This window comes from Aspergillus eucalypticola (genome assembly GCF_003184535.1).
Source record: "Aspergillus eucalypticola CBS 122712 chromosome Unknown BO83scaffold_20, whole genome shotgun sequence".
NCBI classification, from domain to species: domain Eukaryota; kingdom Fungi; phylum Ascomycota; class Eurotiomycetes; order Eurotiales; family Aspergillaceae; genus Aspergillus; species Aspergillus eucalypticola.
Genome location: NW_020290294.1, coordinates 259,737 through 279,486, shown reverse-complemented (window position 1 = coordinate 279,486; position 19,750 = coordinate 259,737). Strand labels below are relative to the sequence as shown.

General features: G+C 52.0%; 8 protein-coding genes across 8 annotated transcripts; 5 read left to right on the top strand and 3 right to left on the bottom strand.

The window, feature by feature from the left end:
* Window positions 1–1,093: 1,093 nt before the first annotated feature.
* On the bottom strand, window positions 1,094–3,159 carry BO83DRAFT_380178 (chaperonin-containing T-complex subunit CCT4). The gene is made up of 7 exons (XM_025531689.1): window positions 3,038–3,159; window positions 2,931–2,982; window positions 2,855–2,877; window positions 2,773–2,802; window positions 2,693–2,722; window positions 2,069–2,641; window positions 1,094–2,016 (listed from the first exon to the last, which is right to left on the bottom strand). Exons 1-7 carry the CDS (start codon window positions 3,083–3,085, stop codon window positions 1,162–1,164), a joined length of 1,611 nt encoding a protein of 536 aa, XP_025385918.1. The 5' UTR covers window positions 3,086–3,159; the 3' UTR covers window positions 1,094–1,161.
* A 136-nt stretch (window positions 3,160–3,295) lies between these two features.
* On the top strand, window positions 3,296–5,065 carry rpt1 (proteasome regulatory particle base subunit RPT1). Its single transcript, XM_025528649.1, has 4 exons — window positions 3,296–3,535; window positions 3,608–3,722; window positions 3,776–4,005; window positions 4,055–5,065. Exons 1-4 carry the CDS (start codon window positions 3,441–3,443, stop codon window positions 4,932–4,934), a joined length of 1,320 nt encoding a protein of 439 aa, XP_025385917.1. The 5' UTR covers window positions 3,296–3,440; the 3' UTR covers window positions 4,935–5,065.
* Window positions 5,066–5,567: 502 nt separating this feature from the next.
* BO83DRAFT_380176 (succinate dehydrogenase [ubiquinone] flavoprotein subunit) lies at window positions 5,568–8,199 on the top strand. The gene is made up of 6 exons (XM_025531688.1): window positions 5,568–5,750; window positions 5,846–5,897; window positions 5,958–6,031; window positions 6,088–6,251; window positions 6,307–7,695; window positions 7,751–8,199. Exons 1-6 carry the CDS (start codon window positions 5,709–5,711, stop codon window positions 7,968–7,970), a joined length of 1,941 nt encoding a protein of 646 aa, XP_025385916.1. The 5' UTR covers window positions 5,568–5,708; the 3' UTR covers window positions 7,971–8,199.
* Window positions 8,200–8,797: 598 nt separating this feature from the next.
* Window positions 8,798–10,033, top strand: BO83DRAFT_439136 (uncharacterized protein; the record flags this gene model as incomplete). The annotated part of the gene is made up of 2 exons (XM_025536147.1): window positions 8,798–9,464; window positions 9,525–10,033. 2 exons carry the CDS (start codon window positions 8,798–8,800, stop codon window positions 10,031–10,033), a joined length of 1,176 nt encoding a protein of 391 aa, XP_025385915.1.
* A 1,195-nt stretch (window positions 10,034–11,228) lies between these two features.
* Window positions 11,229–12,590, bottom strand: BO83DRAFT_317650 (GNAT family acetyltransferase; the record flags this gene model as incomplete). The annotated part of the gene is made up of 1 exon (XM_025527709.1): window positions 11,229–12,590. The coding sequence occupies one exon, from the start codon at window positions 12,588–12,590 to the stop codon at window positions 11,229–11,231; it is 1,362 nt and encodes a 453-aa protein (XP_025385914.1).
* Window positions 12,591–13,919: 1,329 nt separating this feature from the next.
* Window positions 13,920–15,073, bottom strand: BO83DRAFT_380175 (uncharacterized protein). The gene is made up of 2 exons (XM_025531687.1): window positions 14,682–15,073; window positions 13,920–14,614 (listed from the first exon to the last, which is right to left on the bottom strand). The coding sequence occupies exons 1-2, from the start codon at window positions 14,791–14,793 to the stop codon at window positions 13,959–13,961; spliced, it is 768 nt and encodes a 255-aa protein (XP_025385913.1). The 5' UTR covers window positions 14,794–15,073; the 3' UTR covers window positions 13,920–13,958.
* Window positions 15,074–17,098: 2,025 nt separating this feature from the next.
* Window positions 17,099–17,573, top strand: BO83DRAFT_429138 (uncharacterized protein; the record flags this gene model as incomplete). The annotated part of the gene is made up of 2 exons (XM_025535441.1): window positions 17,099–17,128; window positions 17,181–17,573. 2 exons carry the CDS (start codon window positions 17,099–17,101, stop codon window positions 17,571–17,573), a joined length of 423 nt encoding a protein of 140 aa, XP_025385912.1.
* Window positions 17,574–19,012: 1,439 nt separating this feature from the next.
* Window positions 19,013–19,736, top strand: BO83DRAFT_365146 (uncharacterized protein). The gene has a single exon (XM_025529662.1). It carries the CDS (start codon window positions 19,170–19,172, stop codon window positions 19,704–19,706), a length of 537 nt encoding a protein of 178 aa, XP_025385911.1. The 5' UTR covers window positions 19,013–19,169; the 3' UTR covers window positions 19,707–19,736.
* The last annotated feature ends 14 nt before the right edge of the window (window positions 19,737–19,750 follow it).

Genomic DNA, 19,750 nt, shown 5'->3' with positions numbered 1-19,750 from the left:
AGCTGTTTGTGCTGCCGCGGGTCCTTGTCGATGTGATCTTCTTTCGGGGTTGTTGGTCTTTCCGTCTAGTTTTCAGGGATCGGACTATCATCGTTTGATGTCACACATAATGAATCTAGGGATTCATCGACAGCGTTCATATGGGCCATACGTCTTTATCTTTTTCTACCAGGTACTCCCAGCTAGCATTCACCATCTGCTCGAATCATGGGATCCAATCTTGCATGTCTTTGGAAAGCCATCTTCCGATCAAATTCCATCTTGGGGTGTGAATATTTAGGTTTAAAAGTCGGAGCACCGACAATAGGGTTTTGGAGAAGCCATAAAAACGTATTACCGCTGGCTTCCCACATTCAATATAGGTCCTGATGGACGATGATGACCCCGCCGACCACCCGGGTTAGGGGGCAGGATTCTGCGTATTGAACATCACTTGATTGGATTTGTCCGGTTGCAGGCGCATGCAAAATTTATCGGAGAGACGGGAGAAAGTTATGTACTGATGGGCACCAAGCTAATAGGTTATAGAAAAGAGACATCAAGCTCCTGGAACCCGGAAGTGTTGCATCTTCTGAATACATACATCCCCGTTGACGATTTGGGTAACTGGAACGATAGCATGGAGATAGAGATGAAAAGATGGATATTTCGAGACTTAGGAATGAAAGTTGATATAAGTGTAGTAGTCTAAGTATACACTCCCATAAGATTAGTGCTCATGACTGGCAGTGCTGTAGAGAAGAAAGATGAAGGGGAGGAAGGGAAGACGGAGGCTGCCTTTATAGCCAGTTTTCCACCCAGACGATTGCTGGCTAATCATGCAATTAGATATATATCTGTGACTTCCGGCGATTTAATGAAGAAAACTGGTAAATTCCGATGTTAATCGGGTGGCGGGCTGCAGTAACGTCCTGTCCTTCCCTAACTGCGGTATCGGCACTGCATACAGCAAGGGTGAAGAGTCATGAATTATGAATGGGACACAGCATCAATATTGGATTCATAGCGAACACTACGGTAGATGAATACAAGGAAATTGCATGGCGATGATTATGTGCAATTAAACACCAACGATCTATCTTTTGAACATGGTATGATTGATAAATTACTCGTCATAGTACACCACCTGGCTTAATTTTCCATTTCACTCCGCGCCATCGCTCACCGCGACAAAGCAATGTCATCAATTCTCATAATCATCTTCACCGTCTCAGCAGCCAGCTCGATCGCGCTGGTACTCACCAGGAGCGGCTGCAGGATGTTCTCCTCAGTGATGTCGTCCTTCACGCCACCACTGCGAATGCTGACTCCTGCGTTGTGCTGGCCCTGGGCATGGCGGTGGCGCAGCTCAGTGACAACCTTGATCGAGTTCAGACCGGCATTCTCTGCCAGCGTGGTGGGAATGACTTCCATGGCATCAGCGAATGCCTTCCAGCAGATAGCCTCCGTGCCGGTCAGCTGACGAGCACGCATGGCAAGGGCGTGGGCGATCTCAATTTCAGGAGCACCACCACCAGCGATGAGGGCGCGCTTCTTCACCAGACAACGGATGACACAAAGAGCGTCGTGAAGAGAACGCTCAGCCTCGTCCAAAATGAGGTTGTTGGCGCCACGGGCGACGATCGAAACGGTCTGGTTGGCGGCGGCAGCAGGGGTCTTGATACCGGTGACCTTCACATAGCGAGCACCAGACTGCTGCACTTCCTCAACCAGGTCAGCGGTACCCAGCTTGTCCTCGGTGAAAGAGTCAATGTTGGCAATAGGCTTGCAGCCCAAACTCTTGCAGAGGAACTCAACCTCATCACGCTCGATATCCTTGACGGCCAAAATCTTAAGGCGAGAAAGGAAGTGAAGGGAAAGGTCGTTGACGGCATCACGGAGGATGGACTTCTGGATCAGAAGGACATTGCACTTGGTCTTCTGGATCTTCTTGACCATGTTAAGGAGGTATTGGCGCTCTTCCTTGAGGATCTTGTCCATCTGGCGGTAGTCGTTCACGACGATCTGGTTCTCCATCTGAAGCCATTGTTAGTATTGCATTTCAGGCTCAAGGGATCCTCGACCCTACATCAGGCTTAGGCGGGCTGAGCTGGAACTGAATCAGACCTATCCGGGCCTTCTCAATTCTGGTAGGACCGCCGCTGCTCTTGATGACCTGCTGGTTCAGAACCAAGCCATCAACCATCTCACTGTCCTCAATCGTTCCTCCAACCTTCTTCACTATACGGATATTGCGGAGGTCGACGTTCTCAGCGGTCTTGGGGTCGACGACCTTCAACACGGAATCCACGGCCATAGGACCGAGGAGGCCGGAATGCTGCGAAACAATCTTGGAGGAGAGGGAGGTGGAAGCAGCCTGAAGGAGGGTGGAGCGGTCCGTCAGGTTGATGGGGCGAGACATGTTGGTGAGGATTTCGACAGCGGCGGCAGCGGCTCTTTGGAAGGACTCCGAGATGACAGTGGGATGGATACCCTTTCCAAGCAGGCGCTCTGCAGCACCGAGCAGGCTTCCGGCAATAACGACAACAGACGTGGTACCATCACCAGCCTCAACATCCTGGGCCGCACTGAGATCGACCAGCATCCTAGCGGCGGGGTGCATGACGCTCATATCCCTCAACATGGTGTTTCCATCGTTCGTCTGCGGGGGTTAGCGGGGTGTGTGAGTCGGTATACAGAGAGGTGATCGTACGATGATTGTGTTTCCCTTGGGCGTTTGGATCTATTACTATGTTAGCCACGGTACCTCCAATTAGTAGACATGTATCCTACCATCTTGTCCATACCCCTGGGTCCCAAAGACTGCGTTGCGGTTAGCCCCTCATTTGTCATATCGATATCGAAGCAAGCGTACTGTTCTGATGGCATCGGCCACGGCTGATTGCAATTAGTACTTGAAACCCCTGAGCACATTCCGAATAGATACATACCTCTGGCAGCCAGAATGTTGGACGTACGGACGGCCATAGGCTTCTCCTTGTCCTGCAGTCTATCAGAAAACGGCCCACACGTATTTCTCTCCGCGAAAAAGACGCACCTTGAAAGCATTGCCGCTGGGGGCCGGTTGGGAGGCTGTCGACGCCATGATAAAAATAGCTACGATATAAACACCGTAGATTGATGAAACCGGGGAAGATAAAGAAGAGTGGGTGAGGCGAGGGGATCCAGAACCTGGAGGCGGCTCTGGGAATTTCTTCGGTGTTGCGTTTTGGGCGGTGTTGCTGCTGGGCTTGGCGGCCACTAGCGTCAACAGCTCGAACCGCAACAAGCTGAGCTCACCACATCACTCTTCCATCTATCAAGCTCCATCTCACCACCACGCCCTTCATTGCCTTTGCACCTTTCATTTAATCCCCCCTCATTTACACTCTACAAATACATTTCTGAACTGATTTGTTAGTCCATCATCTTGCCGTCTTGCCACATATCCTCCCACCACCATGCCTAGCGCCACGGGAGAGAACTGGGAGAAGTACAAGAAGAACTTCGCCGATGACGAAGAGCCAGAGAAGAAGATCACCCCTCTTACAGATGAGTAGGTGATTCCGGTGTTTTATCAGCATCAACTGTGGTTGATTCGCGCATCTGGATGGCTAACTGGCCGCAGGGATATCCAAGTATTGAAGACCTACGGTGCCGCTCCCTACGCCACGGCATTAAAGAAGCTCGAAAAGCAGATCAAGGACAGACAAGCGAGTGTAAACGAGAAGATTGGTGTCAAGGTATCTAGGTCTGCCATATACGTCATACCGGACACGTCTGACGAGCTGCTTAGGAATCCGATACCGGTCTTGCGCCTCCACACCTTTGGGATGTTGCTGCGGACCGACAGCGCATGGCAGAGGAGCAACCGCTGCAGGTAGCCCGTTGTACAAAGATCATTTCGGATGAGAAGGACTCGGATAAGAGCAAATATGTTATCAACGTTAAGCAGATCGCCAAGTTTGTCGTCAACCTCGGGGAACGCGTGAGTCCTACGGATATCGAGGAGGGCATGAGAGTCGGGTATGACCCTGCAGTTTTGCTATGCATCTTCCCTTCTAACAGATGACAGTGTCGATCGCAACAAATATCAGATTATGCTACCTCTTCCTCCTAAGATCGACCCCAGCGTGACGATGATGACTGTCGAGGACAAGCCCGATGTGACGTACGGCGATGTCGGAGGATGCAAGGAACAAATTGAGAAGCTGCGAGAAGTCGTCGAGATGCCATTGCTATCACCAGAGCGCTTCGTGAACCTCGGTATCGACCCGCCGAAGGGTGCCCTGCTCTACGGACCTCCCGGAACCGGTAAGACACTTTGCGCTCGAGCCGTGGCCAACCGAACCGACGCTACTTTCATCCGTGTCATTGGTAGTGAGTTGGTGCAGAAGTATGTTGGTGAGGGTGCTCGGATGGTCCGTGAGCTTTTCGAGATGGCCCGAACAAAGAAGGCGTGCATTATCTTCTTCGATGAAATTGATGCGGTCGGCGGTGCTCGTTTCGACGACGGAGCGGGTGGTGACAACGAAGTTCAGCGTACCATGTTGGAGTTGATTACGCAGCTGGATGGTTTCGACGCTCGTGGTAACATCAAGGTCATGTTCGCCACCAACCGACCGTCCACTCTGGACCCTGCCCTGATGCGTCCTGGTCGTATCGACCGTAAGATCGAGTTCTCGCTCCCGGATGTCGAGGGTCGTGCCAACATTCTCCGGATTCACGCCAAGAGCATGTCGGTGGAGCGGGACATTCGGTGGGAGCTGATTTCGCGCCTGTGCCCCAACGCTACGGGAGCTGAGCTCCGGAGTGTTGCGACAGAGGCGGGCATGTTTGCCATTCGGGCGCGGCGGAAGGTGGCTACGGAGAAGGACTTCCTCGCCGCGGTGGACAAGGTGATCAAGGGTAACCTGAAGTTTAACTCGACGGCGACGTACATGCAGTATAATTAGACGGTATGGGTTGGTTACATTGCATGGCTGGACGGATGTGTATGATCATACATGACATTGGTGATTCAGTCAGTCTACGATGGGATCTATAATATGATTGTGCAGTTATATATGACAGTGATGTTCTGCCGGCCACACGACATATAAGCTACTAGTACACTGCACTAGTAAGTATGAAGTGCATGGCAACCTACATCATCAGACAAGTAAGGGTCGTAGTACGTAGAATTCTGTTGCATGCGCGCCCGGCAACTTCGGAATAAGGTCAACACAGAGCTTGGTCGGGGTTCAATGACAGCAAAATGTCACCAAAGAAACACAGTATTCCGGGACGAGACTAGAAGGGAAACCCTGAGCTGGGAAGCCGATCAACCCCAGCAATAAGTCGTCGTCGTCCCCAGGCCGGCCGTGTTGCTCCGGAATTCTTCGCGCGCTGCCGGGTTAAAAGAAGACCGGCCACGTGCCTGTGCAGTCTCGGCCAATGACAGGCTGCCGGCTGCCCGAGGTGATTACCACTGCGCGGCCTCTGATTGGTGCTCTCGGCCCCGGTCCTCCCCGTCGGCAAGTGAATCGCTGATTATGTCAGCCGGTCTCTTCGCTCTCTTCGCCAGAACCGACGATCCAAAAGTGCAGCTCGCAAAGCATCACCGGCCTTGACCTCGTCTCTCCTCTCCCCTCCCCCGTCTTTTTGTGCCGCTGATTTCCCTTCCTCCACCACATCTCCCCTCCTTCGGACTCATTGGAAAAGTGTTTCTTTTCTCTTGATCCGTCATCATGAGCTCCTTGGGCATGCGGAGCCTAGCTCCCGCAGCGAAGGTCTGTATCCGACTTCTTTCGCCGTGATGCCGAACCCTGGCTCACCACGTTCCCTCTATCTTTAATGGTCTTACTGACTCGTCTTGCTGGTGCAGATTTCCCGCACTTTGGGCCAGAGACGTCTCTTCTCTTCTTCCCGCCCGGCTGGTACGCATTGGACTCACATGCCCGCCCCTGCCTACATCTGCTAACTCGTCCCTCCGCTAGCCCGGATATTTGGCAACGGCCCTCTGCGCGCCAAGGAGGCCGAAGGCTTCATTGCTCAGAAGTACCCCATCATTGTAAGCTACTACGTGGATATATGTTGTGGGAGCGATGGTCGCTAATGCAATTGCAGGACCACGAGTACGATGCCGTCGTTGTCGGTGCTGGTGGTGCCGGTCTGCGTGCCGCTTTCGGTCTGGCGGAAGCTGGCTTCAACACTGCCTGTGTTTCTAAGCTTTTCCCCACGAGATCTCACACTGTTGCCGCTCAGGGTGGTATCAACGCCGCTCTTGGAAAGTGAGTTGTTTTATATCCTTGAGTCTTGCGAAGGCGCTAATGGTCCGGCCTGCAGCATGCACGAGGATGACTGGAGATGGCACATGTACGACACCGTGAAGGGTTCTGACTGGCTGGGTGACCAGGATGCCATTCACTACATGACCAGAGAAGCTCCCGCTAGTGTTCGTGAGCTGGAGGGCTACGGTTGCCCCTTCTCCCGTACCGAGGACGGCCGTATCTACCAGCGTGCGTTCGGTGGTCAGTCGAAGGAGTTTGGAAAGGGTGGCCAGGCCTACCGTTGCTGCGCTGCCGCTGACCGTACCGGTCACGCCCTTCTCCACACCCTCTACGGACAGTCTCTCCGCCACAACACCAACTACTTCATCGAATACTTCGCCCTCGATCTTCTGATGGAGGACGGCGAGTGCCGCGGTATCATCGCCTACAACCAGGAGGACGGAACCCTCCACCGTTTCAAGGCCCACCACACCGTCCTGGCCACCGGTGGTTACGGACGTGCCTACTTCAGTTGCACTTCTGCTCACACTTGCACTGGTGACGGTATGGCCATGGTCGCCCGTGCCGGTCTCCCCAACCAGGATCTGGAGTTCGTCCAGTTCCACCCCACTGGTATCTACGGTGCTGGATGCCTGATCACCGAGGGTTCCCGTGGTGAGGGTGGTTACCTGCTCAACTCCGAGGGTGAGCGTTTCATGGAGCGTTACGCTCCTACCGCCAAGGATCTGGCCTCCCGTGACGTTGTCTCCCGTTCCATGACCCTCGAAATCCGTGAGGGCCGTGGTGTTGGTCCCGAGAAGGACCACATCTACCTCCAGCTGAGCCACCTGCCCGCTAAGCTCCTGCACGAGCGTCTGCCCGGTATCTCCGAGACCGCCTCTATCTTCGCCGGTGTCGACGTCACCAAGCAGCCCATCCCCGTCCTGCCCACCGTCCACTACAACATGGGTGGTATCCCCACCAAGTACACCGGTGAGGTCCTGACCCAGGATGAGAACGGCAACGACCAGGTTGTCCCTGGTCTGTACGCTTGCGGTGAGGCCGCTTGTGTCTCCGTCCACGGTGCTAACCGTCTCGGTGCCAACTCTCTTCTGGACCTGGTTGTCTTCGGCCGTGCCGTCTCCCACCGTGTCCGTGACATCGCCACCCCTGGCAAGCCCCACAAGGAGCTGAGCTCCGACGCTGGTGCTCAGTCCATTGCCGACCTGGACTTCGTCCGTACCGCCGAGGGCCCCAAGTCCACCAACGACATCCGCAGCGCCATGCAGAAGGCCATGCAGTCCGATGTTTCCGTCTTCCGTACCCAGGAGAGTTTGGATGAGGGTGTTGAGAAGGTCACCGCTATCGACCAGTCCTTCGACCAGGTTGGTACCAAGGACCGCAGCATGATCTGGAACTCGGATCTTGTTGAGACCCTTGAGCTTCGTAACCTGTTGACCTGCGCGTATGTATTCCTGGAGAGTTTTGTAATGTTGGATATTGGCTAACCCGAGTCACAGTTCTCAAACCGCCATTGCCGCCGCCAACCGTAAGGAGTCCCGTGGTGCTCACGCCCGTGAGGACTACCCCGACCGTGACGACGAGAACTGGATGAAGCACACCCTCACCTGGCAGAAGAAGCCCCACGGTGAGGTCAAGCTTGGCTACCGCGCCGTTGAGCACAACACTCTCGATGAGAGCGAGTGCAAGTCGGTGCCTCCCTTCAAGCGTGTCTACTAGACGCAATGTATTAGCCTAGGGGATGGTGGAGGAAAAGAGCGTGACGAAAATTCGACCGTGTTTATTTGTGTGTTCATATGTGTATATCCAAGGTTTCTTTCCAGGCGATGAGTTTGGTGTACTCACGTGTATTGTCTTTTATAGCCGTTTACTACATCCCATACAATGGAGTTTTTGTGTTGAGCCACAGAGTACTGTCTCGTGTTAATGTCTTGCTGCAAATGGTAACTACATGTCAAAGGAAGGCTGGCGTCAGCGCTCGCATCCTCTTTGATCCTGCGGCCGAAGACAAAGAAACTTGATGACCCGCAGGGGGCTTTTCTCGAAGAACCCCTTAAACGAAAGACATTGACCATAGACCCTCGCAGGATTCTCCAACAATAGATTCTAGTACTACCGATTCCGACCTTGTGGCAAGCAGACGACCTTCTCGATCGGTCTCAGAGCTATAAAGACCGCGACGATGGATACATCGGATTCGCCCCATGGAAAAGCATCCGGGTCCCTTGTCTGGACGGGGCGGCAATGCATCTCCTCACGAGCTTCTCGGGTTGAGTTGGAAACTTTACCCACTGCGGGATGAGCAGAACAAAGAACGGGATTCAACATTCTAGACGGCGTCGCCCACTGTGGCTGGCACTGACTAAGTTTTGCCCTCAAATCTTCAAGGAAAGTCGATATTTCATCGCCATCGGCACATGTCGGTGAACATCAGATCATTACTTCGTTCGTTTAGATCTCTGACACTCGTTTAAAATTACTGTGCCCGACTATTGATTTAGTTTGGTTTTGTTGGTGTCTCAAGCGATATCTGCAGTGCTTGCAGCATGGCACGGCTCGCTGTCCGCCAGAATGGGTCTTGCCCGGCCAATGCGCAGTGGTATGTCTGCGCTGCTGGTGGGTTCAAGGGCTGCTGTTCGGTCGATCCGTGCACGACGGGGGTCTGTCCGGATGAGAGTGGCAGCAGTGGAACCAGTGGTGGCAGTGGTAGTAGCAGTTCTCTTCTCGTTGATGCTGCTTCTACCACGAAGGATGAGCCCGTCTCCTTGACGACCTTGGTTCAACAGCCTGCCACATCCACAATATCTACTTCGTCTGCACTATCTTCTACTCCTACATCTTCATCGGAGACCAGCACAGAGGCCCCTTCATCTGTAAGGAGTACATCGACAGCCTCAAAAACTTCTTCCACAACGATGGCCACAACTACATCCTCTACCTCAACTCGACATCCTACCACGACACTCGCTTCAACAACATCAACAGCCCCTACCCAGTCCACTATTCAAGCCAGCCTTGCAACATCCCAAGTCTCAGACACATGGCACCCCACCGCACCCCTAATAGGGGGAACAGTGGCCGGCGCCGTTGGCCTCGTCCTTCTCGTCATCTTATTAGTATTCTGCGTTCAGCGTGCCCGAAAACGAAGACACCAAACCTTCACCTTGCTACGATGGCGCAGTATACATAACAGCAAACCCGAGTCACCAAACGGTATACCCTCTAACCATCGGATGCACCCATATCGTAGTAACAGACTAACCTATCCCCCAGGAACCTCTCCCCGTCCACCACCAACAGCAAGAACCAGAAGAAGAAACAGCACCTCCCCCTTACCCAAGTACACCCATCACACTCACACCCACAAGCACAAGCACAAACACAGCCATAGCCACACACCATCCCTTCCCTCATTCACATTCTCTGAGTCAACACCATCCTACCCCTATAAAAAGAATCGGGCCGCTGAACTCAGCGACACGGGCTTCTACCGTCCTCGTGCTGAGCTCCCCGCTCAATCCTCTCGGGAATTGATCAATATCCCCGCTGAGAGAGGATGTCGATGGGATTGTGATGGTGGTGATGGGGCGTCGGATATGGTTGTCACTGCTGATGGGGCGGTGCTGAGGGCGACGATCAAAACGGTGGAGGCGGATAGTCCGTTTGCTGTTTATGATGGCGATGGGTCGAGGGATGGAGGACCGCCGGGGTATTCTGGGATTGAGTATGGGATGAGTGGTGGGTGTGGAGTGTGGGGGGATGATAGTAAGAATAAGATATGATACTGTCACATTCTCTTGGTTAATTGACCATTATGGAAGTGCTGTGGTATGCAGTGCACTAATGTATATAATGAGGGAATATAATAATATTGGTTACAAATGAAGGGGATACAGTAATCTGAGATGCTACACGCTTTGGTCATATGTCACCGTATATATCTCCGGAATGTCTCCGAAACCTCAGACTAATGCACATAAGCTTAGCTCACAGGAGAATAGCAACAACCCTCTATAACATTCCTCAAACTTCCCACCCCCCTCAACCACCACCTCAACAACATCTCCATCCCTCAGATACGTCGGCGGAATCATCCCACCGCCATCTCGACGGCGTCCCAGTCGCGATAACGGTCCCCTTTTCCAACACAATCCCCTACCTAAGAAAGCCAATAAGATGAAGCACATCAAATAGTAAAGTCATCAGAGTTTTTACCCTAACACACACCTCGCCGTTGACCAGCATCTTAAGACGCAATTTATAAGCTGCACTGGGAGGACCTATATTGCGTTCAGAACTGATGCCCAGAGGAATTTAAATAACTTTAATTATACGTAAATGACCTTAAAGAACACTCAAATCGGACAAACAAGGAGCAGCAAACTTGTCAAATACCTTGCTGAAGCACTATTGGGGCACGCGATCCTTTTGCCAGCGGCGACATAGCCGGCTATCCACTCGAGGGCATTTTCTTTTGGAGAAGCGTTTGCCGGTTATCATGGCCTTGTCGCTTGAATAACTCTTTTGTTCACTGCAACTGCAAGAGTATTGGTGAATTTACCAAATTCCCCCCTCATAATCCACAAAGTCCTGAGCAGTTCGGTGAGTACTAAGGTTGTCCTCATTAACTAGTAAGCCATAAAGGTACTGTAACGTGCTAGATACGAACCCAAAAGATATATATATATATATATATTCTCGCATTGGCTCGCTAGGCGAGGGACTCTCGGCGGCGGTGTTGTATACTTGGGATTCACCTGGTTTCGTTGATATGTCGTGGTTGGATAATGTGCCTTGTAGTTTGTTTTGATGATGAGGTATGGTAGAATCGGTGTTGGGAGGTTGACTATCGCTATAGTACTAGGCATGTACAAGTAGATGCAGTGACTGCCCACATTCATGACATTACCTGGCAAAGAACATCATGATCAATTCTAGACATGAAACAAAATATATACAATCTACATAGTATGTAATCTACACCTCCAAAACACACCAACAAACCGTCCACCCTACCCTCCCCCCCAATTTCGCCATAACCCTCCTACTCGCCAAATTATCCTCCGATACATTCGAATGCATCCACCCATCATTCAAGCCCTCGTCCTCCTCAATCCCCCTCCTCATCACCTCCCTCCCTACAACCCCAGCCAACCCAAACCCCCTAACCTCTTCTTCCACATGCAACGTCGCCAAACTCCCATCCGTGCCGAGGAACGCCCACGCAACTGGCGTCTGAGTCACATCGCCATCGCGATACACCGCGCAACTCCTCAACTTTGCCAGCGTCTCCTCTGATCTAGGAATGACTGTTCTCGACCGTACAAGCCCTAGATTCTTTCTCGGGATGCAGCCATCGCTGAAGTGGAAGCCGGGGGGTAAGTTCCCTCGTTCCTTGTCTTGAGGTTGATGGCAGATGACTTCCTTGGGAAGAAGGTACTTGACGTAGGCTGGCTGACTGAAGCGGTGGACTTTGATCCCCGGGATAAAATCTGCGGGTGAAGTGGTCTGCGAGAGAGAGTAGGATGTGTAGCTGGTGAGGAGGGTGGAGAAGAGGCCCGTGTGCAGGTTTCCAAATAAGAAGGCGGTAGGGGGAGGAGGGGGAAGTTGGTGGTCTTGGGGTTGGGTTTGGGTTGATGGGGATTGGGATAAGGTGATGAGGTAAGGGGGTAGAAGATGTTGCTTGATGTGGTGTAACAGGGAGAGGAGCTGGGTGCGTAAGAGGGGTTGGTGTTGAGGTGGGAGGGTGGTTATAGGGATTGTGCTAGTATTGCTATTGCTACTACTATCACTACCAATGGTGTCTCCTGGGGATGATGGTTCTGGGGAGGTGCTAGTGCTAGTGTAGGGAATGGAGGCGGTGCGCTCGAGATTCGAGTACACCATGACTTGAGTCTCGCGGCCAGCGTTAAGGTCAACGTAGGCGATCAGCCAGGGGAGGAAGGATTCAGGATCCGAAGGAGCTGCAGGGACCACGGTGTCAGGTGCCAGAGGAGTCGCAGTGTCGGGGACCCGGGGACCTGGAACTGAAACTAGACCAGGATTAGAGACTAGTTCTGGAATTGATTCCCCTGAGGCTGAGGGTGACACTGGTGACGAGGCTGAAGACGAGGCTGGACCCGGGAATGTGGTTAGGATAACTGCAGTGGGGGACGGATGGGCGATCTCATGCTGGATACGGCGGAGCAAGGGCAGGGAGTGAGGGAGATGGGACCGGAGCAATGGAAGCAGCTGAGACTGGGTCCATTCAGAATGTGGTGATGTTTCGTCGAAGCGACAGGCCTGATGGAGAATGGGATCCGCCTTGTCCTGGGCATGATCCCGGGTTGCAGTTGACATCCTTGTCAGTGGTGTAGCTGGCATGTGTGCCTGACGGGTGGCTGGCTGTTTGATCGACTAGAAGTGGGTATAGGCCCGTAAATAGGGAGAAGTAACTAGTAGTTAGGAGGAATGTGAGTGGTGGTGGGATGCCAGACGGAGAAATTCTGATAATGCAATGGAAGAACGGAAGGAAAGCACCACGCGAGAGATGGAAAATGTCCGTGTCAACAGTCCTCTAAAAAAATGACACATTGACGGGTTACCTTATTTGAAGGGGAGTGAGTCATGAAAATGGGCTTAATATGACGAGTCGTTAATTTCGGACGTGCCCGAAGGCATCATTTTACCCAATTGGGGTTGATATGATATAGCTTAAGGGGATATAGTAGTCGATAGTTAATAAGCTAAGAGAGGAATTTGTCATTCTTCCCGAGCACGATAGATGGTTAGTAGATAGATGGAGAGATAACAAACAAGCAAGCCCGTGTTAAGGTGCAAAATTCCCTCCTGTCGGGGACCCCAACCCCGACTTCCCCGATGTGGCGGTGCGTCAAAACAACTGAACTTTATCAATAGCAATCCATACCTTAAAAATTAAATCTCCTAAAATCAGGAGTTAATTTATTCATCCAGTCTAATTCGTCTAGTCTAGTTTGAAAATTCAACCCTGACAGCATCAGCATCATAATCATCCATTCTAAACCCCCGGGTTCCTGCGCCCGGTTATTTTTATCCCGCCTAGAAACGAACTAAAACCCCCTAGTGCTGCCTCCGTCGCATGTCTAGTCTCCAGCTGGTAGCCAACTGCGAGTGCTGGTGGCTGGCTGATGTTGAAGCAGAGATTTCATCTTCTGGGCAACGACACCATGTGGGCCTGAATGGAATTGTTTTTCCCTTGTTCTGTGCATTCTGTGTGGAGGAGAATTCTCCTGAGCCGGTGTCGGTCGCGTTTTTGACAGGTCCCATGCTCCCGGGTCGTCGTCATGCCCGTTTGGGTAAAGGAGATGTGGGTGTAGCTTAATTAATCTATGGGGTTGTGATTTGGAATTCTGTGAATTCGAGTAGATTATGGAGTCGTCGGGATTTACGTGGAGTGATCGACGCATGCTTTTGGAACTTGGACGATATTGTAGTGGATAGATAGTAGTAGCTTGCTTTGGGTATATTGTTGTTGGGGGTGCGATGTATATTGCTTCATCGGATGGAGTACTAGTAGATGAAATATACAACCAACATTTTTTGAATTATAGTAATAGTAGTAGTTATACAATATGCATCGCTGTAAACCAGAAATAATTGAAGCTTGGGAAAATAAATATATTGAACATAGGAAATATATTTTTACATAGGAGATTCATCATCGTAACCATCATAGCTAACATACATTCACCACGGACTGCGCGGTCCAACCATCCAATCTTCCATTGCCAACCACTCACTCCAGCGGGCTTCCGCCTCGCGTAACTCTTCCTCTGCAGCTGCTCGCAATGGCCGTAAGAATGGCGTTTGCTCGTCCGGCAGAATATCATACGCCGCCTTTGTTGACGCCCACCCGCCGCTCTTTGCCGTAAACAGATAATTCACCCGCTCTTGCTTGACAATGCTCCCCACTCCCCCGACCCAATCTTCTCCGAAGAACGCGCCGAGCACCTCAGGACTATCCTGTGCTGTTACGATGAGGCGCCGAATGTAGGCGCGTAATGACGGATGGGTTGCCTGGGCCCCAGATTGCTGGCAAGGCAGTCGAATGTTGAGAAATGCGGCCAACGACTGCACTGTCGGGGTATGCTGCGCATAGGAAACAAAGAACTGCGTGCATGCCAGGTACCTCGGGTACCAGGAGTCAAGGAGGTCCGGGCAAAGGTCCGAAGCAGGCTCGGGAACCTCTTCCGTGCCTGTGCGCATAAAGGGTTGATCCTGAAATTGGCAAGGATCAGGGTGGACAGGCCAGCTTGGAGACGAAGGTGTCATGGGAATAGCTAAGGCCGGAGGTTCAGGTCTACCAGGACTGGTTTCAGTGTCCATGTTAAGACAAAGAGATTCTGCGGAGGGGTTGGCATGGCTTCAAGACGATAGGTGACTCGATGGAAAACATGGAAGTTGACTTACTTTGGGGTTGATATGCCAGAGATGCGGCGGAGAAAGGGTCGTGAAATTCGACGTAGGGAGGAGGTGAAGTTGGCCTCGAGTCTTTTCCGCAGGGGGACAGATTCATATGCATGTTTGTATTCATGACCACGAAGGAAGAACATATGATGTCTGAGAGGCTCTAGACTTGAAATATTGAAGTGAAGTCTGGTGAAGATGGAGAATTGGTGAATTCATGGACTTCAAGCACGAGGGTAGGCCCTCCTTATACTCCTCCTTTCCTCCATGTTGGGAACGACGGTCAGACCGATAAAAATGGGGGATTAGCATGCGGAAATGCAAGGCCCAAGAACGGTGGGAGCAAGCTCACGGGGATCCGCATGGCAGGTGGAGCTGGCGCGCAAACTATTGCCCATGCGAGGATCTGAGGCTATCACGGATTTGCTGCTATTGACGGGGATGGGTCAAGCCACAGCATTCCAGCCACAGAAAAACGAGCCACGATGATACTATGATAGGACTAGTGGCATAGTTCGTGATGTGGCGCGGGTGGGGCGCAGTGGCTGTGCAGCCCTATTCCGGCCTAAGGCTGTAAGGCCCTGTGAAACCCGAGCCTGAGGTAACACCGTCTTGCCGCATTGGGTTACTGCCCAGGCACCGTGACCCAATCACTGCCCTGATAAATCCCAGGAACCGCAGGGGGAGACTTGGAACTACTTTGAACTACTGAGTACAGAGTCAATCCTGGTGTCTTAATGTCTTAGTGCTTCAATACTACTATACTACTATACCAGATCATTACTAGTAGCCATCATCCACCTCTATGATGTATGGCCATTGTTTCTCTGCACCACAGATTTGCAATCCCGGGAACCTGGACAACCCCAGCGACGCTAACACAAAAGGATTTGGAATGGCCAAGAGCACCGGGGTCTGCTTCTCCTTCGCTTATCCTCCTTCCCCTCAACCCGCTCACCCATGGTTTAATCTATCGTTGATTGCGTTTAATAAAGCGACCGGCGCCAATGGGAAACTAATATGCGACCGTGTGAGTTTAGCAAGTCTCCCATCTAGTGCCTTCTTGAGTTACCCATGTCCTGGGTCTGGGTCAAAGCCCATCCACCGCCTGCAAACCTAAGTGTGGTCCTGGTCATCGGCGACCTGGACTAACCTTGACCACAACTTGTTGTCTCCCAGACCAGACTAATTACTCTGCCCACTACTCTGCCCCCCCCAGTCAATGGAGAATCAATAGTCGACACCGATCTGTGACAGCTCCTCTGGCATCCCCGCACCCATAGACGACGCAATCATGACACATGATTACCTACTAGTAGTAACTCTCTCAATCTTACACATGGTCCTGATGACCTTGGCTTATGCGGGTGATTGCGAACACCCCCCTGGGTAGTACAGGCATGCGCTCCCTCTTACCCTCATAGTCATCATACATATGCAACCCCCCAGGAACTGCAAACGTGGAGGAGATCCGATGCACCTGACTCCCCAATATGCAAGGGGATGGAGGGGGAGTGAGGGAAGGCCTGCCAGCGCGGCCATCGCCCATCGCCCATCGCCCATCGGAGACACCGGTGGTTTGGACGCCGATCAGCAGCGACCAGCCAGTCAGCCAGTCAGACTTGAATCCAGCGTCGTGTTGAGGCCTGGCGTCCACGCTAACCCTGGGTCCACCGCCTTCGCCTGCTTCAGCCGCTGCTTCGAGCCTACTCCTCATCCGGTTTAGAGAGACCTGGCGTGCCTGACGGGTGGAGACCACCGAACCTGGCCGAACCGCTCAGTGGGCGCTCACAATGCTCGTAGGTACCTGCTTGCTGGGATGTCTATTCTGGACCTGAGAGATCGGGATAGCCGCTCCATCATAGCCTCTCTCTTAGTCTTCGGACCGACATGGCCCAGCTCGTCAGGACGCTAGTCAGATTTAGTCGATTTGTCCCAGTTTTTACTTGATCGCTGGTTCGCTAGTCCCGCAGGCTTATGATATGATGAGATCATGACTGCCGCTAAAACTCAAATCATTCGGGCGATTAGATCCATCACAGTGGACATGCCCGCCAGCCATGGAGGCTGCAGAGATTAAAGAGAAAAAAGAAAATAGTAAAAATGGAAATCTTAGGCCGGCCAAGCCCAGCGTTAATCCAGGGTCACCCTGCCATGCGCTGAAGCTTCCCCACTCTAAATGATTACGGACGGAGTGGCTGACCGTCACCCTCCACCACAACATGCTTCGCTATCTCATGCTATATAACCATCAAGGTTTCTCCCGGACGGAAGGCACTCGTTCTCTATCCATCACAAAGTCTCTTTCAGAACGTGTATAATAGCATTGATCAGTGCATTCTACAACTCTTCCAACTACTACTACACTATCCTCTACAACCACCATACTCGTCTGTCGCTACCTCGCTCACTCACTCACCATGCCTTACCGCACCAACTACGAGCCTTATGTGAGTGATCTTGTTCCAAAGGAATGGAAGACCAATTACTGATGCCTTCTAGACTAGCCAGAGCTTCGAGATGAAGCGCGAACTTTCCACCGAAGAGATCCTCTACCCTCTCGGGACACTCTACCCACACGTCGTGGCTCTTCAGCTCCAAACCGACGAGTACCCGTGGTGCAAGGCCAACCACTACGCTGGATATGACAGCAGCCTTTCAGTGGACGAAGCGTCGGAGCATTATTCGACCAAGTCGATGCTACGCAGGAACAGTGGTATGTGCACACGTCCTTCATCGGTCGCCTCCGATTTCAAATCCAACCAGTCTGATCTGTCAGACAAGGTGCATGTGAGCCACGCTAACGTCTGCGCAGACTCCACAGCATGCCGCATTGTGTCACGAATTCGGCGACTACTCAACCGCGACGAATTGCGACGTCGCCGACAGGCCTGATTGCCTTCCTTCTTTCACATTTTTATTTTGTCGATAAACTTTTTTCTTTCTTCGACTTTCTTCGACGACTTCTTCTTTGCACCAAGATTCTGCATAGCTACTGAGCGATACCCGTCTGGCATGACGGTTGTTTCATTTGTTTATCACCAACATCATCACATTATCACATCATCTCAACATTGTCCAGCATGCTGGATCACTCTCTGAGACATTTCCTATCTGTTTGTTACATTTCTTGTCACCGGTTGCACTGGGAGTTTTTCTTTTCGGGATGAGTTTAGCGAGGAGTTTCGGGCATGGGAAGCAAGGGAGAATCAGGCACGGCCGGTTTCGGTATTGATTAAACCTGACTGACTGGGTCAGATGAGTAACATAATAATTCTTTTCTAATGAAGACATGTGAACAACACCCCAAGGGTCATCTTCCATCATCCACTCTCATCACCGAGTGAAAATGAAATAGACTACGGAGTAGATAGTATGTATGGTTCAGGAGACGAAGATCTGCCGTAGACTTGTACAGTAGACAACTCGTTCCCGACTTGACTCCACCCACACGGGGGAAAAGGGCCCATGACAAACGAGGGAGGGAGGGATGAACCCAAATCCCCAAACCCAATCTAATCAACAGCAGCGCACAAACACGGACTGGCAGGATCGAACCTGTTCGAACAGGTTTGGACGTGAAACCCATCCCACAACACCCCCCCCCCTGCAGACGCCCCGTGAGGAACTGACCGACAGACCGACAGGCAGACAGATCGATACATCCCATGACTTACTACTGGCATACTGCTAATCTACTAAATCACGCTCACACACTCCCCTTTCGTGATAAAGCCCGAGACATGACCGACAAACAACACGCGCAGCCCCGATGCCTAATTATCCGGATCGAGCCATCCCCGCATTCCATATCATATCACCAGCTGGACAGATCAGATGCAATGGCACGAACCATCGGACGCCTGCTGCAAGTGCTCATCACTACTAGTTTCCTGTGTGTCACGATGATCCAGAGGGCTCCTGCTCCTGCTGCTCCTGCTGCCGCTCCCCTTTCATTTCAGATTCTGCAGCGTGGCTGTCAGAACTTTGAACGGGTGTTCCCGCGCTGGCCGCGATGATAAAATCTGGAGGCCGAGGGGAGGGATCGGATCATGATGTCAATATGAGAGATCATATTCGGTGTCTGTGCGTGGAATTGCCCTGGAATTTTTTTTTTCATGAGGGAATTTACGATTTTGAATTACTATTGATAATTTGATGATGCTGATAATGATGCTGCTGCTGATGATGATGCGAAAAGCAGGGCATGACCGAAGGATGAATGCCGAGGGATTGATGGATGATGACCGATTTCATGCGGGGTGTCGATCAATCAGGGGAAAAAGAGAACAAGAAATCTGGAGTTTGAGGAGAAACCATAACCAGGTTTTGCTTTCTTCCTCCTTCCTAACAACCCATCTTTTCTTTATTTTTTTTTTTATTTTCCATGACGAAGTCTACGATAATACAGAGTTAATTAAGACCGGTTTCTTGATTTTACGTGCACAGCGCGCAGGCCGCCATCAAATCTACCACCACCCACCACCCACCATGCGCCTCCACCTCCACCTCCCGCCGTCTCTCGCCCTCACCACCACCCTCTTCCTCCTCCTCCCCCTCCTCACCACCGCCAAATTCAGCCCCCTCTGCATCCGCGTCCTCACCACATTAACAGGCCGCCCGAACGACCTTTTCACCAAATTCCAGCGCGAAGTCTGCGACAAGGGATGCCAACCTACCGTACCGCACTGGGACCTATGGACGCGCAACAATACCTTCCTGCCCGCGGTGCGCAGTCTCATGGAACATGTGGATAACCCGCGGCAGGAGGAGGCGATGGTGCGGCTGGGCGATGATGTAGCGGATGTGATTAAGCGACAGTGCGGGCCATTGTTGCAGGGCAGGGATATTTGCTCTGATGATGAGACGTTGGCGGCGTTTGGGACGTGCTTTAAGAAGGGGTTTGTGCGGGCGGCACTGAGTAATTTGCCCACGTTGTTGCCGTTGGCGAGGGAGGAGGTGTGTCGCGAGCAGTTGGAGTGGTTGAAGAAGGATGAGTTGTGGGAGGTCATTATTCCGGGAAGATGAGGGAGTATGCGGGTGTTTGTAGGGGTTTGGGTGGGGGGTTTGGG